The sequence below is a fragment of the Mixophyes fleayi genome, chromosome 4 (genome assembly GCF_038048845.1).
Source record: "Mixophyes fleayi isolate aMixFle1 chromosome 4, aMixFle1.hap1, whole genome shotgun sequence".
NCBI lineage: Eukaryota > Metazoa > Chordata > Amphibia > Anura > Limnodynastidae > Mixophyes > Mixophyes fleayi.
In genome coordinates this window covers 82786079-82806173 of record NC_134405.1, presented here as the reverse complement: position 1 = coordinate 82806173, position 20095 = coordinate 82786079, and the positions used below count along the sequence as shown (strand labels likewise).

Below are 20095 nucleotides of genomic sequence, written 5' to 3'. Positions count from 1 at the left end.
GAGGACTTACAGCTTGGTGGAATCTACTGTGTGGATTGGTTAACTCACACACAGAGGCAGGGCCAGTGATGTCACAGTAGTTAAAGTAACTTTTTTTTTAAACACATATATGCCATAAGGGCATTGAACTAAAGATGCGTAAGAAGCTTCGGCTGTCTGTAATGAAGCAGAGCTGCAGTGGACTGCCAAATAAACACTGAATAATTCATTTATAAAAAAGTTCCTAACTGATATTTTCAATTTTGTAAATAAAAGTATAAACACAGGCTGACATGGCAACCTGATGTTGGTCATTTAAGATGTTACACCAATCTCTGTTTGTATGGCCTGCTGATAAGAGCAATCACTTGTACGCGGCATATCAGAGAAAATAGAAAATCAATATAACAGTTACCTTGACAGTTCACTTTTAGAATCCTAACTAAGGGGTAGAACCCAAGTAGAAATCTGTGCGGTCTATAGGCAGAATATGATTATTACAGCACAAGCTGTTTTTCGTTCTTTATTACCGTTTAACATTATATTATTGAATAGACAATGACACCTCCAGTAAATTAGATGCATTATACATGTAGAAACCTTCTCATATGTGACTAGTCAAGACATACACCCCCCCCCCCCCCCCCCCAATATTCCCTTTAAAATAATGACTGGAAATACAAAAATTAAAGTTCATTTTCAATTATTTATTACACAATGGAGGTTTCAACTTGAAGGGAAAATTAAGTTTGCGATTTGTATTCTTAGTGGAGTTTATAGTTTTCCCTTGGATTTGCGGACTGTTACAGGCAGATTAACCATGTAATGAAGCCATTTGTCTGTATTTTTAGTTTTGCCTTTTGTTGGGTGGGTTCTGAATCTACATCTTCTACAGGGAGACAAGGGACATGTGACTGTATACACATAGCACTATAAGTACTGTACAGTAGTAGTTCTGAATGGTGGTAACATACACGCAGGTTCACAAGATAACATTGCCCGTGATTTATAAAGTCCAATGATGTCTGCCCACCCCCACTGTGTGCAGAGAGACAGATGCACCATTTACAAGCAAAGAGTCATTGCAGCATCTGTTAGGTAGGTGTAAATAGGGGACCGGTAGGGGCATTAGGGAAATTTTTTTGTTTTTTTTAAAAGACAAAAGTATGGGGAAATTATGGTGTTTTAAAAAGTGCATAATTTAAAACATTACAGTGTAACATGTTAAATGGTACAAAACTGCATACAGTGCTTCTTGCTTCCGTATTTGAACTTATGTAATACACAATTCATTTAGTAGTTAATAGCCACAATGGTGGACATTTAGGAAAACTAGAGAAAAGTTTACTGTGGTCAACCCTGCTATCATTTCTCTAGTGCAGTTTAGACATCACCACTATTTGCACTAGTTTAAATGTCCCCCCGATACCCAAAACTGCACAACGTATAAAAGCACACTTTGTTTTTAATCAATCTTAGATTTTATTAAATACAAGCCTTTCTTTTTTTTTTTTTTTAACCTCTTGTCATAACTGATATTAATAAGGCAATTATGTACATAACTGCTTTACAAATGTGCCTAATTTTCTAGCGTGGAAGATCTAAAAAACATTGTCTTCCAGACAGAGATATCACCACATATGTTTAACGGTGCGAAGTATCTATTTATCCATTGACATCAGATGCAACAATGAGAAGAGACATTTGTATATAGGGATAACCACCACATATCATCAGTCAACCTTATTGGTTTCAGACCATTTGTAAGGATGACATCATTCAGAGCGTCAAACCACATTGGGGGCAAATCTACAGCATCATCCGTTAACTTGTGACGTCACCAGGCAGTCTGTACATTCAACATCCCTCTCTAAACGCAGGTGTTGCCTTTCTGGTTGGAGAGACGCAAAGCAGAAAAGGACACAATTTGCTTCATGTCCACTTTCTACTCCAGATGAAGCTTAGACACGAGACCCTTAGGGGTAAAAAAAGACGCTACTTTTGCAGGCGGTACAGTCCCTTAACCTTGCTGGTATTGTGAAAGAATCAATACCAGCAAGGAGTTTTAACCTCATCCCCCAGAAGAGGGCCCTCTTCTTCCAGGTCTCCAGGCACACGCACCCCCTCCATCGCCTGACAGAGGGTTAAAGCCTGAGGGTAGAAGGCAAAACAAAGAAAAGTTAACTGCAAGTTTAGACCCCACATACTGGTGTCTCTGTACCTAAATACATAAGACTAATCCTAAAAGGCTTTCAATGCCATAGTGGTCAACTATGATTTTCGTATTGCACAGAATTGTCATAAGAAAAGGAGACTGCTACAGAAATAGTGAGAAGACTGGACATCTGCAATGTATGTGCCTACTGCAGTCTCTCTGAATACAGCACTGTATAATGCACAATATCTCTATGTCCGCTCTCACAACGTTCAGCCTTGTGAATACACACAGGGCCAGAGGTGCAGCCAGGGGATGAATGCAGATAGAATGCAGCCTAACACTCGGCTGTGGTGTCCAGATTGTTAATGTGGAGTGGAAGTGTACCAGGGCTGTCTACCCCCTGTAGTAATGTTGGCAGCATATACAGCAATCATATTGTGTATGCATGCATGGAATGGTTTACATGTTTGGAAGTGTAAAGTCAAAACATCTATTGGTTTATTTTAAACCTTTTTTTCTACCTCATCTCCCTAGTGGACTACGGTTCTAGCACATACTGACCGCTGCCTCTGAGAGGTCTCCGATCTGGTTTTGGCTTTGGTGTAGACGATGAAGTGGAGGTACTGGGAGATGGCTCCTGGGGCTGTAGAGGGGAAAGACAGAAAACAAAACAATAGACCATATTCATTGAAATTATATAAATAATAATGATATAGTTAATAAAATAAGAGATACTGTAATTTCCACCCCCTGTGTAGTCACTCCTAATAAACAATATTTAGATTATTTTACTTGACATTGCAAGCAAAAATACATGGGAACGTGCTGCCAATCCCAGATCCAGACGAGGCGATCGGGGCAGTCTCAACCCTCTCCCCGCCCCCAGCAGGGGCCGGCTCAATTTTAATGTTTCCGGGACGCACACTCCATAGGTAGGCCTGGAATTATATAGCTTGTAACACTTGTTTAAAATACCTGCTGATACGTTATTATAGATAGGTGTCCCTTTTTATTGATTATATGTATCGTTTTAATTTATAACTGAGATTAAGGGTAATTTGCCTCCCTTATGTAGGTTAGAGAGTCACCCATGTCCTGTCGCTATCTATTTAAACAGCAATGATATGCATAGCACAGACAAAAACATGAGTCAATGACGCTGTAAATGTATAACAGCACAAAGATCAACTTATCCTGCCCTATTTCACCTTTTGTTGTTTGTTTTTTTAAGTGTGCTCCACTTGGAAAGGGTTAATCCCTTAATCCATGTATTGGTTAATAAACATTCTAGAATCACGACTCAAAGACCGGTCAATGACGTCACCTGACTGAGGCGAGAGGTCGCTCTGTAACTTTTTCCTTCTTTCATACTCTCCCAACTCTGAATCTTCCGATTTCTCTTCTCTTCCTCTACCTAAAATGTAGCAAAACAACAAAGTGGTAAGAAAAAAAAACGAGGACATTGAGAGTATACACAAGATGCAAAGGTGGTTAATGTACTCAACAAAAGGCACTTTAAGAAGATTAAACAGAACATGCTGATTTTCAGTTCTACAACTGGATGTAAAGAAAAAAGCATTGGTTCCCTAATCCCAGGATTACTTGATACTACCTGTGAATCACAACAGAGTTTGGAGAGAAGACAATACCCATAACAGGGAACAAGCACAATATACTACTAAACTGACTTACCAGACATTTCAAAGCATTTTTCCACTTGCCTGTACATTAGTACTCAGTAAACAGTCAGTCAATCTAGTTCTCTGACACCTCAACATTTGTGACAGGTTTATGAGAACACGCAGCAAGATTATCCTTAATTTAAGAGGAACTTTGTTGTGTTGTTGTGGTTAATGTTCACTAGCCTACATATCTGGCAAGAAATTTTTAATGATACCATTTTTATTGAACCATTTTATGCATCCATTTAATATATGCCACTAAACATTTGCCAATCAAGATAAAGTATGGACAATTTATGAAACCGTTACATTACTAGGACACTATGAAAATGATTTGTGTTAATGAATGGAGTGTTTCCTCACACTCAGATTCCTTGGCTTTAAATGGCCACACACACTGCGACGCGACAGCCCATAGTTGGCAATTGTTCGCTATTCAGCGCATGGCACCAAGATGGCTACAACTCCATATAATGATGTAAAGTCAATATGATATCCACCAGCTTGGCCCGAAAGCCGAATGGCCAGATCTCAACCCATTGGGCTACCCACTGTGGCTTGACACTCAGGTTCAGTGTCACAACGTATATATATATATGGCCACCTTTATCAGACATCTCCATCACATGTATGATAACTGCAGTGTTAAGAGCAGCAGCTCTAGAAGTGATCGGAGACTGCTTTCTACACTACTTATGGACTGAATGCGCAAACACAACAAAATAAATGCCAATATACTGAAAACACAGGGGTCCATCACAAGAAGAGATTATCTTCAGGGCAAATTACATTCACATCTATTCACCCCTATTAAATTTACTTAACTATGAATGAACGAAGAGCTACAGTAATGTTAATGAATGTTAGGTAAATGATAGGGAAGAGACTTTATATGGCAACACAATAATAAAACAGCTTATATTACCAAAGTGTACATATTGCTAGGCGGTTTTACAGCCATCCTTGATGCACTACCTGGGTTTACTGGAAAGTGACCTCAGCATAAACTAATCTCAGAAAGGGATCAACAAGTTCTAAGGAGCTACAATGTCAGCAGTCAGTGTGAACACATTTATGTATGTATGTATGTATGTATGTATGTATGTATGTATGTATGATCACTAGTCTGAGGTCCATCCACGCTGCACTCGCTTACCAGTAACAATATGTTATTATCCACGTTAAGATGGTTCCTTAACATGTAAAAAAACTATATGCATTTTAGTGTTATACTTTACTGTCATCTCCAAAAACCATACCAGTAGGTTAATTGGCTGCTATCAAAATTGACCCTAGTCTCTCTCTCTCTGTCTGTCTGTGGGTGGGTGTATGTTAGGGAATTTAGACTGTAAGCTCCAATGGGGCAGGGACTGATGTGAATGAGTTCTCTGTACAGCGCTGCGGAATTTGTGGCGCTATATAAATAAATGGTGATGATGATCTTACTTGCTGCATATATGCCCACCCCAAACTAGTTAGTCTACTCTTGCACCACTGGGGAGTCTGCTATTTATGGTATTTGTTAAACACGTCCTCAGGCACAAACTAACTCATTTGTACATACAGAACAAGCCCAGTGACTCAGCCTCACTATGTGTGGGTGAAGTGCAGGGTGGATAAATGAACAGAACAGCATTCCTTTACAATCTGTTACTCTAAGGAGCATTTATCCTGCCATACAATCTGCTGTGTAGATTCTATAGAACATAAAATGGATTTGCTGAGCACACCAGATTCCCTATCTATAAGTCCATTGTCAACCTGGAGCCTTCAGGTGTCTGCAAGGACTGATAAAACAATAGTGTATACTCAACTGTACAACAAATGCAAACACAATGGGGAAGATCAACTAAAGCATGAGTTCCATAAATAGTGATTTAAATCGCTATTGTTCAGCAACAAATCTAATAGAGATCACTTGTGATGAGGGGTGTAGGGGGTGTTAAGTATACAAATGGTGATTTATAAGATAAACAGCAATCCAGGTTATCAAAAATAAACTCACTAGTTTCTGACAGTCGGTTTTGCTGCAATACCAGTGAGGGGGAAAATAAATAAATCTTTTATGCATGCTTGGAGGTTTTCCCAAAAGTGCTGGTGCCTTTCCAAACCTCCCTGGACTGTGAGGCTGGACCCCTGGAGTGACAACTTTGTCTCCTCATTGATCCCACTACAATGGGTGTAAGTGCCCAAGAGCCCTTTCCCAAAAAAAACCCCAAAAAAACAAAACACAATTCTCTAATAAAGTTAGTGACTACATCACTCCATCCTCTTTAAATAAAAAATAGAATGTTATTTTCTTGATCTATTGCAGTCCAATGGGCAGACACAATATTATTATTATTATTAATAATAATAATAATAATAATAATAATAATAATAATAATAATAATAAACATTCCTTCACATGCTAGCGCTGCTTGTTTCTGAATGATCAAGGCAGGGGGACACCAGGCCAATCACAAGTGGCTTCCCACAGTGGCCACTTGCATTTGGACAATGAAGTCACAGTTTTTATTGGTGATTTTGACCAATTTAAAAAGAGTGTGGGAAAAAAAACCACACAATGAAATAGATTATTAAATTTGCTGGATTTTGAAACAGATAGAACTTTGCTTTATCCAAGTCGATTTTTCATTTGTAACAATTAGATCTTTATTAGGAAAAAAGAAAAATTGCATGATGAAAATGACACTTCAGCTCGAATAGAAAATGTTTATCTGCTTGAAAAAACGCACCAGTGCCGCCTTTCCCTATATTGTCTTATCTGCAAGTCCCTAGGAAATTTAGAGAGTATCAACGCTAGTGTGACAGGAAACCAGAGTTTACACCACCACCTATATACCTGTAGGAGACGATATAAACGCTGCGTGACTGTCACACTAGCAGACATAAGGAGCAGGAAAGAAAAAAAGACTAAACTTAGATCCACTTATTACCTACACAGTGCAGGCAGCCATTTTGTGTGAGAATGCAGCCTATCAAATCACTATGAGCTAGTGACATCACTAAGGGAGGAGCCTCTGCCCCCCTCTACCATGGTAGTGTTGGTCACCTCTAATGGCTGCCACAATTTGCATTACTTCTGCTGAAATTCTACATTTCCAGTTGTCTGGCCATAACTACATTATCTACCTCTCTGTTAACATCACCGTTGTCTGGCAAGAGCACAAGTGGTTTGTAAAGAAATTCAGCACACATTAGGGCTTGTGTGCTGACGAGCAAGTTACAATGTTCCCACAATGTGCGGCCTTCTGAGCTCACCACAATATAGTCATCTATTGATTCATAAAGAGGAACACTTTGCATCCACTTCCTGCTAATGCGGCCGGATGTCCTTGAATGCATCTTGTTTCTGTCTGTATAGCATGCAGGGAGCACATACAAAATGTTCCTCATGCTGATCAATAGATCACTACTTTGAGATCTACTAAAACTGTGTGGCAACACTACACATGGGTAAATATACTTATATTTACATCATATACCAATCACAAATGCTGGAGTGAGGAGACACTAGACTAAACCTGATCCTGCATTCATCTGGCCACACACGAATAGCCGACCCCCCCTCCTTCATCAGAGGCCTGTTAATATTGGATGATGATCACCCCCAAAACAGGATGATTTCAGTCACTGGGGGGGGGGGGGGGGATCAATTAGCCGAGAAGTGTCTCACGGTCGTTCCGGAGATCGAATGAGCAGGGGTTTCTATCGGAATTGCAGGCAATGTGTGCGGTGCGACGTTCACGCGCCACATCACCAGCAATCGAATTCTCCATAGTCTCATTATTAGATTGAAATCAAGAGAGTCATTATTATTGGACATTGCAACTGATTTCAATTGCCCAATATCAGAAAGCCTAGCAAATAGCGAATGCTCTAAGCAAATAGCTTCAGATTGAGTTATGCTCTGTACTGGGCCGGCTTCCTCTATACCTCACAGCAGGAGAGCCATGAGGCACGGAAGAAACAGGCCTGGGAGAGAGAAAAAAAAATATCACCGATTTATATGAAAATCTTATGAATCAACCTAGTGAGAAAATGTCCCTACAACTCAAACACGAACACAGAAATGCTCCCATGCAGGGAAAGGGATCCCCAAGGATTTGGAGAGATAATATTAAATAGAAAAAGTTCAGCATGTTTTAATATATCATTAAATCGCTTAATCTGGACACATATGTGCTGAGCACATAGGTCAATCTACTTTTTAACCCAAATGGTTCAACAACGTACAATATGCAGCCCTATTGACCAATCTGAACGTTAAGCAGGAGACTGGACTTGTTTGGGCAGTATCGAAATTATAGTCTGACAACATCTGGAGCGTGTGTGAGCTCATAAACCAACTAGACAAGTAGCAAAAAAGGCCTCAAGATCTGGTTCACCTGATGTCTATAGCCAAATAGGCTACAAAAAATACCTGGCAATAACAATGCTTTACCTTCCAAAGAAATGTAAGGCCCAGACTTCATGCAGATCTCTATTAGCTCCCCCTTATCATGTGGGCCCAGTCATACTAGGTTATTCCCCGTCTCTGAAAATCTGCCTTCATAGAATCTGAGTTCCTGATGCACTTATTAGGTCACTTAGCAGCGATATGCTGCAAAATGATCTTCTATGATTGTTCAGCAGCTCAACTAATACTTGTATAACTCTTTAAAGGGGAACCATCATATTGTTTTATTGTCATTACTATAACAAATGTCCTCTTAGATTGCTGATCTCCTCAGTAAGTTGTTGTGTCTGTGTAGTGATCCAGGGAGTATGGGTTCTGTTCTGACCTCAGCTACCTCCTATGACTCAGGCAGAGATATGATGTATTATATCTGGCATTCGGCTGTGAACTGTTCAGATTCCCACATCCCCGGCTGCTGGGAGGAGAGTGAGCTGCCAGGACCTGGCTTTCAGTATTTGCTTTGGGAGAAAGAGCCAGATTTTCTTACTGCCAACATGACTATTGTGATTCTGTGTGAGGAATCCAGCCAGGAGATCTCCCCTCATCAGTGTTCTGTTATGAAGGAGCGTTATAGCAAGTAACCATCCAAAAAGAACATTCTTCCTGTGAAAAAAGTCTTATTTATCATTTGTAGATCACATTTCCCATTAACAGGGTGTTTAATAATATTATATTCCACCAGAAGATTTACAGTTGTCTGATTGTTGACCCATTGTCAACAGAGAGCCTCCATTGTGCACAGGCAAAATATATATTTTTCAGCAACTAAAGCCAATGTGTGACATAAGTATGTGTATTTCTGAGCTGAACAATATAATTGGAGTGTTTACATGTACTTTATTACATATATCCACCCAGAGCCGTAACTTCAAATTTTAGCGCCTGGGGAGAGAAACAAAATTGTCAGCCCCTTAGCCCTCAATTTTAGCCAAATGAACCTAAAATATTCATTAACTGCGCCCCCCTTCAGCTTTGCACCCTGGGCGGTCACCCTTATCGCACAGCCCTGTATCCACCATGCTCTATTCCACTGCCCAGCAACAGGTTGCCATGTTAAGGGAGTGCTTCTCTACCTAAACAAACTAGACAACCTAACTACAGTGACTGACAGCTTGGCAGAAATGCCCAGTGTGGATTAGTGAACTACAATGGGGTGAGGCAGTCATGTGACTGAAATGACTACATACACAGCTCTGCGACTTGTATCAGATCCCATTAAAACACTGTTGTAACCATGTGGGCGGAGCTTCAGCTGTCTGTATGATGTAATAGAGCTGTAGTGGAATGTCAGGTTAACACTGAACAATGAATGTTACTTTCAAGGTTCTTCTCTGAAAAGGTCAATTCAATTGTCCTTGAAAGTTACCAGAATAGACGCCAAGGGGTAAGTTTATCAAGCTGCGAGTTTCCGGCGGGTTTGAAGTGGAGATGTTGCCTACAGTAACCAACCAGATTCAAGCTGTCATTTTGTAGACTGTACTAAATAAATGGCAACTAGAATCTGATTGGTTGCTATAGGCAACATCTCCACTTTTCAAACCCGCTGGAAACTCGCAGCTTGATAAACTTACCCCCAAGTCTTGATGTCACAAAGCAAGTAAATCACAACAGTCTACAACTCACCTGCTTCTGCTTCTCTTTAAATATTTCTGCCTGAGCATTGAGCTCCTCCTGCATCCTCTGCCTGGCCGCCGCCACTGCTTCCTCTCGTCTCAGCACTGCTTCTGGGTCTAAAGAGAAATAATAGTATTATCTATTATTATTTAGGTGGACTATCCTAAATGAAACATGGTCCCTAAAGGTTACATATTCAGGCTTTCCGGAGGGTCCCATGACCTCTTGCACACTGCACCCCTTGCTCCCACAGGCAACGTGTTCTTGGTGGTGAACACGCTGCATCTATTATTTTTTTTAATATGGGTGAAAAAGTGGGTCCCCTCCTGCACCTTATTTGTCTTCGGAGGACCCCCTCTGATATATCCACTTCTCCCATCAGATGATGCATTGTTTTGTTCCCACACAGACACCACCTTGGTCCACAGATCCATGTATTTAAAAATTTACTTCTGCAAAAGTAGCTGCCTAAAGTCACAAAACAGCATTTGTACTTCACTTCCATACTCTTAATGAGTTCTAGCCAACACTGCGCTAATACATCTAGATAACATTTTGAAACAAAATGAACAGTGACAAGGCATTGAGACGAAGGCAACTGCTTTTAGATAACATTTTTTTTCTTTATAATATCGTCTTTTCAATGACATCAGTGTGGTTTTATGTGGGGGCTTAACAAGACCAATTTAAACTTTCCTGGCCCCTAGGACTATTTTATCAGAGAGAAAGTTGGATATCGATTAAGTCCACATTCTACTGCGGTTTTCGCTAGGAGCAAGAAAAATAATTCTTTGATTCTATTGATTTTCCTGGAATCTCTGCAGAACCGCAGATAGCCTGCAGTGACAGGAACAAAAACAAGGAAATTGGAGGAAAAGGCACAATGTGTTAACTATGTCACGAAGGTGTTTTTTCCGATCCCAATAAGCTTATATTCAACTAGAAGGACAGAATGAAAAGGTTGTGGATTCAGTGATTGGTAAGGGGGGAAAGCACATTTTCGAATGAGAAATATATGAATAATTATGTAACGTTAATCACTGACTGAACAGAAATTAACCACCCTCCATATTAAAGAGTAAAAACAAACCACAAACATTAATGTGTGTCAAGAAAAATAAGAAAATACGAAAAAAAAAAGATGAAACTAAGAAAACAGTGATTGGAGAATTCAGAGCAATGTGATCTGGATTAAATGGCTAAATACTGTAAAAAGATAAAAACACAAAGGGGAATATTTATGAAAAGTGATGCACGGGTAACGAAGAAGAAACTGTCAGACATAGTAACCAGATGTGTGCTATTGTTTTCAAACCGAATTTAGAGAAAGCTGGATGGATAAACTGCTTAATACAGAGACATACTGACATCAATGTATCCCTGCGCCAGTTTCATCACATTACTCCTTCCTTTATACAGCTCTAAGGCTGTGATTTGCCCTCTTGTCTCTGTTCCTCTCCTATCATGACACTACCCCTGTCCTCACCAACACAATCACAGGAGTGGATATGTCACAGTCTTCCACCAGATCAACTCATTCCTCTCCATCTGCTGTGAAAATGATGACGACCCGATTGGCTACAGCTTGTTCTATCAACACCCACCCTAAAGCTGAGGACATCCCAGATGAGAAGGAAATTCCAGAATCAAATAGATTGCTATAGACTACTTTGTGGAATTCCCTCCCACGCACAGTAAGACTTTCCTCTAGTCTTCAAACCTTCAAGCGTTCTCTGAAAACCCACCTCTTCAGACAAGGTTATGATATTCCTCAACCACCATCTTAATCTCCCTAGATTACCCTATTACCACCCTCTACACAGCTAACACAAGACAACAACCCTCTGACCAACATTGACACACACACAGCCCACTCAGTACTTTTACCTTTGCGGTCTAGCTGGTCCATTGTGCAATATGATGTAGCACGTGCCCTTGTGTTTCTAACTCCCATTGTCCTATAGATTGTAAGCTTGCGCGCAGGGTTCGCTTACCTCTCTGTCTGTATGTATTATCCAGTATTGTCTTATGAATGTTTGTTCCCAATTGTAAAGCGCTACGGAATTTGCTGGCGCTATATAAATAAATGTTGATGATGATGATGATGGATCTATTTCTATAGGCTATAACCCCTTTAGTACTGTTACAAGTGCCCCTGTTGTAATAAATGTACCCCACATATCAGACAGACTGTACCTATAGACAGGAAGTGTGCAGGAGCCTATAGTAAATTAAAAACAATATAGAATATAGTAGACACAATCTAATTCCAAATGCTGTTCCATCTGCAGTGTGTGAACAGATCTTACACAACTTCAGATACAATGGTATCCTCTTTTCTTTCATTCATTGTTCATTTCATTGGCTAAATTAATATCCATGTGTTGTGTATAAGAGTACAACATGATTTGTAAATGATGGGTCTTACTCATACTTGCCTACTTTTTGAGACAAGTGCTGGTGGGTCGTGGCAACGTGATTTGTACCATCACAGCCTCGCCCCATGCGGCGCAAAGCCACGATTAGTCATTGCGCAGCGAGGCCATGAGAAGGCAATTCCCCTCAAATAGAGTCAACAAGGCCCCGCCCACTTCAGAAGAACGTGAAGCGGGATTCGGGAGGGTGGCTTACTTGGTATTTAGGAGTCTCTTGGGCATTCTGGGAGAGTAGGCAAGTATGCTCTTACTGTTTGAAGAGACTTACACTACCTATATATTATTATTATTTCTGTGCTCAACATGTTAAACTCTTCATGTCTTAGCTAATGAGTATTTTTTTTTTATTTTATTTTTTTTATACTTAATAGAATGTGCCTAATCATATGCAAAAACTACTTGGTACTTTTCTGTTAAAAAGAACATTGCATTAAATACCTGCAACAGATGTGGGTGTAGTTGTGAGTAGCGAGCTGATGTTGTCCGACAACTTCTGCTTCAGAAGATACACGCCAATGCAGCCGAACAGGATGAGCCATCCATAGTTTGATAGGGTTGTGCCAACTGCAGGGGGGAAATCAAGGCATCAGAGAAGGACATTGGTCACATAGTCCAATTACACTAACTTCAGACACATCCCTCCCACTAACACACAGGGCTCCCGTTCCCTGCACGTCTCACCACCTTCTAATATTGTCGTCATGAAGCTTACCCATAAGAGCCTCAGTTCTTTCTTCTACACAAAGGCATATACATGAATGGTCATATACTGACAATTATTCTGTAAACTAGAAGGTGCAAAAGGGAGACTGGAGTGCCCTCTAGAGAAATATACAAATGTCTATAAATTCAGAGTCACATAAAATTATAGATCTATACACCTTCTTATTTCAGGACAACTATTAGGAAGTAACGGTTTTGAACAGTCAAAATATTATATCTATCACTTTGCATGGCTAACGAAGGTGAAGTCTCCCTTTAAAATATTCTTATTTATTTATTATTAAAATATCTGCCATAGACTCCAATGAAACCGTACTGCTAGGTAGTAGCGTTTGAACAAATATGGGCGCATACTTATGTTCAACAAGAGATTGACAAAATAAAGTTTTTCCCTTTTGTTTTATAAATAGAGTTTCAGCATAATGTGGAATTAACATAGACAAGTAACTAGACGAAACACAAAGAGGGAGATTGATGAAAAGCAACGCACAGGTGACGAAACTGAAACGAAGATATAGTAACCAGATGCAGCTACTGCTTTCAAACCCGTATTGAAAGGAGTTTCGATGTATGAACATTTCAGTACAGAGGACAACATAGATTTTCCACCACCAGTTGTTTTCTACATAGCATTTCAGTATAACGTGGCATTAGGACAGACACAATCTATAATGTTATCCTGTAACAAACTGGATAATGAAATGCAGATTGATAAGGTTATTAAAAAAAATGTAACTGCAGGCATTTGTCATTAACAGGGATTTCTTGCTGTGTCTGTTTCTAGATAGAGTTCTCACCATCTCATTTATTTAATAGATACATTAGTGAAAGGGGAAGTAATGGCCAAGGGCCATTAAATAGAGATAAAAATAAATCAGAGGAAGTTTAAAATTCTGAGGAAAAACAAAATTTAAGATAAGGTTATATGTTATTATTTTGCGGAATGTGCGAGAAAGTAGAACTATTAAAGATGAACTTGCAAATGTCAGGGGATCCATTGATCACCAGAAACAGACGTTCCCTGGAAGAATCATCCTTGAAACTTATTCTAAAAAGCTGGATGAACTTTGCTAACTGAGGGCAGTCCACAAAGAGATTCTCTGGACAACTTCCCAGAAAGAAGAGATCAACCTTTGGAGAAAAAGTCTTGTAAGGCCTGGTCATATTATTGCCCGATGATCGGATATTGTGACTATTATTTTATTCATTCATTTTATTACACTTGTTTTGCTTTGTGGATAATGTACTAATTGTCTTTCTGTTTATATTGGTATGTGTCCGGTGTAAATCTGGGTACACACTACAGAAACTTACTGCAGATGCAATTTCTGTAACGATTTTACCAACGACTAAAAGTCCCGATGAGCATGTAGATTTATGTGTACACACCTACACGATTTACCTTCGGATCACTTGCGGTACCGTCGCTGTGTGGACACCTCGAGTTCTCAGGTGCCGGTGAGCATTGTATCTCATCTAAATTGTTGCTCCCTATGCGAACACATCATTTTGGTTGCTGTCCCTGTGACTGTGCTACATTACTGGGCTTGGTGCACATTATCTGTTACATTACCAGTGTGAAATTGGTGTGGACACGGCCAGCTGTAGTACTCACTGTGTAATATTACAGACATTTGCTGCCCTCCGGTGGCCTCAGTTGGTACTGCGTCTTCAACTCTACTATATTGCTTCAGAGATCCTGTTCCCTGTGGTGGCTTATCTTTTTTTTTTTTTTATCATCATTTATTTATAAGGCGCCACAGGTTCTGTAGCACCGGATACAGAAGCAAGTCATAAATAGATGAGGTAATACACATAAGTAGCACATGTGAGTGTGAGTAATGCTATGGGGACTCACACTAAGAGCAGCAAAATACATGACAGGACATGATAGGGAAGAAATGGGAGCGAGGAGGGGTTTGAGGGAGTACGCAAAGATGATAGGGTTAATACTATTGATGGGACGCTGCATGCGAGCAACTTTGGCTTGGAGAGGTGGGGCAGGAGGTAAAGAGAGGGTAAAGGAAAGGAGATTGTGGTCAGAGAGTAATGACAGAATTGGAGAAGTTGGGGATGTCACAGAGATGGGACAACATCCTCATGCAACGGTTTTCTGCAAACTTGGCATAAGCTAATCAACCTCCAATCACTATGTAGCCACTAACCCCCCCGACATGGTCTAAAACACTGTTTAGAGTAAGTGACCCACAATATTACCATCTCTGTTAACTAGCGCTCACAACACTTGAAGTAACCTAACGTAAGAGACGACCTATTCATCTCATGGTCAAAGATAAGAAAACTGCTTCCCAAATAGAGGCAAGCCGTGGCAAGGACCCCTCACAGAGACCAGCTATACGACATTACTTAAAGGACTCTACACTTTCCACTGCCATGGATATCTCCTCCAGTGGTACACCATCACACCCCTAGCTGGAGATGACCAGCTCCCAGAACCTGTGGAAGCATCCACCTCATTGGAGGGTAACATCAACCTTCGTTAGATCCTCCAGCATATTAAGGGGTATATTTGCTAAACTGCAGGTTTGAAAAAGTGGAGAAGTTGCCTATAGCAACCAAACAGATTCTAGCTGTCATTTTGTCAAATACACTAAATAAATGATAACTAGAATCTGACTTTTTCAAACCCGCAATTTATCGACTAAGCAGGACATTCTGGCTCTGGAGCAAAAAAAATGTAGGAGACTCTTTCCATGGAAGCTTGTAGTATTCATGCCGACATTTCACATTTGGCCAACAGACTTACGTCTTTGAAAGACGATAGAGAGACTCCTCAAACAGATATGTGCCAAACTGCAAGAGTCTGTTTCACATCAGGGAGTAAATGTATCAAGCTGAGAGTTTTCCAGTGAGTTTGAAAAACCAGAGTCTAGCTATCATTTATTTAGTAGATTCCACAAAATGACAGCTAGAATCTGATTGGTTGCTATAGGCAACATCTCCATTTTTCAAACCCGCCGGAAAACTCTCAGCTTGATACATTTACCCCCAGGGCTCTGAACTCAAGAATCTTCAGACAACAGTTGATGGCCTGGATAATGGGAGTCGCCGAAACAATCTTCGCATTAGAGGAATCCTAGAAGATATTCCCTGCCGTGGTATAGTGGATGTCCTCACAAAGTCCACAGGGCCTTACAACCCCAAAGCCCTTAACATGGAGAAACCTTGTGAAATCATTTGTAGACTGCATTATAATTCCCAAAGAGAAGATATATTGCGGAAAGTCAGAGGCATTGATGGTATTGGCAACAGTGGTCACAACATACATGTGTTCCAAGATCTCTCCTGGCACAATCTACAGCAGAGATGGATTCTTAGACCACTTACTGAAGAGCTACGCAAACATAATGCTAAATATAGGTTAAACTTAGCGTACATGCTACGCATAATAGCAAGAAGGTGCTGCTTAAGGATCCTTCAGACCTTGACCATATCTGCTGAAATCTGGATCTGCCCCATGTCTCTCTACAAGAATGGCGAGAAAGCGCTACCAGACTGATTTCCCTGTCTCTTATACAACGTGAATGGTGGCAACAGGTCCGCCGGCCAGGCAGAAGCCCTATAGACACTTCATCCCGCAATCTGACGGACGCTCCTTGAGTCTTCTACCTTGACCTATGGTGTTCAGCATTTAGTTCTCTTGCCCTAGGAGCCCCTCAGGGCTTTCTATAACTGCATAGGCATAATCACATGACACAGCAATGTATTCTCTGTATTGCTTTTTCTTGTGCATAACCCTTACTACTGTGTTTATTGTTGCGCATTTCATTGTGTTGTCTTATTAACACTAGGGAAATATAGTCCCTTTCCTGTTTAGATTACTTCTTGATAGTCAAATTTATATTGTTTACAGTTTATTTATTTCACTAGTACATTGTTTTCCTTGTCCATATATAGTAACTATATGTATCTCAACAAGTGGAGGATGCAGTCACCTCACCCTCGTTCTTATCGCTTGATTGTGGTCATACCAGCACCATGTTTGTGGTTGATAACCCCTATGGCTTCCAGGTGCAGTACTTGGTCCTTGTTCCATTTCCTTACGGTTTGTCTTTTCCATGTTTTTCCCTTCCGCTCCCATCTTCCCGAGTCCCTCTAGGTCTATACCACACCCGTTCTATCATACTCCTGAATGTCACAACTCACAGATAATTCTATAGCAATATCCCTCACCTCTGGCAACTCTCATAGTCTGCTTCATTAATACAAATGGTCTCAATGTTCCCAAAAAGAGATCCCAGGCGCTACATACCTTCCCATACTGACAAGGTTGATGTGCAGATTGAATGAACCTATTCTCCATGATTCCTATTGCAAAGCCCAACTTGAATCCATGCTAGCAGATTACATTACTCATAATGACTCAGCGGATATGTCGTAGGTGACCATCAGGGAGGCCCCAGCAGCCCGCTGTTAACCAGTAAAAGAGGTGCACTTCTACTAATAGAAGAAGGGACTCTCATTGTTTAGAGTTAGGACCACACTATTAGCAGTAGCGCCGTGACGTTCAAGTGGTGGGGTCGAGTAGGAGCTTGTCCAGCTTTGAGAACCTTTGCTGCATCTCTCAAGAGTACTCAAACATACGATTTCATGCATTTACAACATGCTCATTGTTAATCTTTACTCCTACCTCGCTGGGTCTTGGGATTGGGGTTTGGGACAGTTTAACTCCAATCAATATTCAATTAAAATATTCCAATTTACTCTGACCAGTTTCACTAACCGCTTTGTGGCGGAGATGTAGTTAAAGGTTCTCTCTCGCTGGTATAGGTCTCTGTCCCAACTGTGTTAAATGCTCCAGGGTGACTCACGCTCCTGCTGGAGGCTTGGTTCGGGTACAGGGTCCCCTCTACACATTTGGTGAAACTGCCCTGTCATTGTTCTCTTTTGGCGTAAAGTGTGAAAATATGATGCAATAATCATAGGATGCCAAGTACCTGAAGGCCCAGATTTCTGGTTGCTTAATCTCCAAAATGTTTCGACTTTCCACTATAAGAAATCACTACTTAGACATTTGAACAATGCTGCGACAGCAGTGATCCCGGTACATTGGAGGTCTCCTGCTCCCCTCCCCCACAAGTACCAAGTGTGAAGGAGTGATTTAGACAGATTAATCCCTATAAGGTTATGGATGATTTCACCATGCCAAACCAAGAAATATTCTCCAAATGTACACCATTATGGCTTGAATTTAAGGGGCCACCTTTTTACTGCTTCCTTATGGATCATGAACTTTTTACTGCTCCTTTATGGATCATGAATGACAGATCACAGTCCCATCCTGAGTTTTTAGTTGTGGGTGAACTTCTTCAAGCTTCTTATGATGTTTTACTTACAAGTGACGTATCATAATGCACTAATGACTCTTCTACCCCCTCCCCCCTATCTAAGTTCTGCAAAGCACCAGATACATACAGCTACTTAAAAAACTAGGTAGAAGTATCATACATATGTTATAGATGACTTAGGTCTTATAATTGGATTTAACAGATATTGATGTCCTGTGGGCTACATATTACAATATGCCAAAGGTCACCTGGCAAGTCACAGGTGGCCTATCCTTAAACAAGAGTATCTTTATTTATTATCCTTTATTGGTATAACTCCAACATATTACACAGAGTATTGAATAATTCACTTCAGTCCTATTGGAACTCGCAGCCTAAGGATAGCATTCAGTTTGGAGAGAGATGTGACTCCGCAGCAATATTCTGGTTGGAATCTCTGCTCATTTTTCCTCACAACTGAGCTGAGACTCCTCTACCGTAATAACAAAGCGTACACAGGAACACATGCTCCGGTTTCCTCCCACGCTCCAAAAACATACTGGTAGGTTAATTGGCTTCAATTAAACTGCCCTTAGTCTCTCTCGGTCTGTGTGTGTGTGTATGTCAGCGGATATAGATTGCAAGCTCCAATGAGGCAGGGACTGATGTGAGTATGTTCTCTGTACAGAGCTGCGGAATTTGTGGCACTATATAAATAAATAGATGATGATGATGGTAACGACGACGACAAAATGGTGGCACTTGTGTTCAACTGTATTCCCTGACTCAAAGTCACACACTAGGGCCCACTTTCTGTCTGACGCCAATTAACCTACCAGCATGTCTTTAGAGTGTGTGAGGAGGAATCAGGAGGACCCAGAGGAAACACAATGCAAACACAGAGAAAGCAAACAAACTCCACACAGATAGGGACCTGGAGAAAATTAAACCCATGGTCCTAGTGCTGCTAATTTCTGTGTCACAGGTTTAATACAGAGGAATAGTTTTAACACCAGAACAATGTAAAGAATAAGAAATATTAAATCCCCCCCCCCCAAATACAACTTAACGTAGCCCTTAACACCTCCAAACACTGTATATAGAAAGCAGCATTTGAATATGCCAGTGGCAGACATACCACCCCTGTATCACCTGTCTCTTGCAAATAAGCGCCCCATTCCAGCTGTAGATCTGGTCTGTCCGCTGGTACCTCTCGGCCTCCCAGCTCCATGCTGACGATGCCGGATCTATTTCCTCCAGCTCTTCTCTGTTTACTCCGCTGTGGTCAGTGACAGTCCGGGATGACGTGTCCTAAGGTTACGTCACTGAAACTGTGAGACCTCATCTAATCGGCGGCCTGGATTCCAGTGTTCCAAGACTCGCTGTGGAAGGCACAGAACCGCTTCTGATTGGCTGATATCGCTAACTGGATGAAAGGCTCATACTCTGCGTTCTACACATGCTAGTTGTTTCCTTTTCTAAGCACATATATTTAGCATAATAGTTTAACGTTATTAAACTAATTTTTATTCCAAAAACGAATAGGCAATTGTTATCCAGGTTTTTTATGAATAGATTTTTTTCCCAGTCTTTGTAAATTCTTATGTTAATAAACACTAATCCCAATTGAGTATCTCATCTACACTGGATTATCATACATTCTTAGTCAAAAACTGAATCTTCCTGTCTCCTTCCCAGTGTAGCTGATTCAGTATTTATTGTCTCCGAATGAGGACTTCATTATATGCCTCAAA

The 20095-nt window shown here is 40.6% G+C and overlaps 1 protein-coding gene across 1 annotated transcript; it reads right to left on the bottom strand.

The window, feature by feature from the left end:
* Positions 1-665: 665 nt before the first annotated feature.
* Positions 666-19647, bottom strand: SELENOS (selenoprotein S). The gene is made up of 6 exons (XM_075207660.1): positions 19494-19647; positions 12769-12894; positions 9905-10011; positions 3462-3551; positions 2699-2780; positions 666-2130 (listed from the first exon to the last, which is right to left on the bottom strand). The coding sequence occupies exons 1-6, from the start codon at positions 19570-19572 to the stop codon at positions 2051-2053; spliced, it is 564 nt and encodes a 187-aa protein (XP_075063761.1). The 5' UTR covers positions 19573-19647; the 3' UTR covers positions 666-2050.
* Positions 19648-20095: the final 448 nt, after the last annotated feature.

Bases quoted from the DNA above. Each gene is read 5' to 3' on its own strand.
- SELENOS (XM_075207660.1), bottom strand. From the start codon at position 19,572: ATGGAGCTGGGAGGCCGAGAGGTACCAGCGGACAGACCAGATCTACAG. The intron at 2,781-3,461 runs GTGACGTCATTG...TCCCCTCTACAG, and splicing joins CGACCTCTCGCCTCAGTCAG to CCCCAGGAGCCATCTCCCAG. The intron at 2,131-2,698 runs GTCAGTATGTGC...TTCTACCCTCAG, and splicing joins GAGACCTCTCAGAGGCAGCG to GCTTTAACCCTCTGTCAGGC.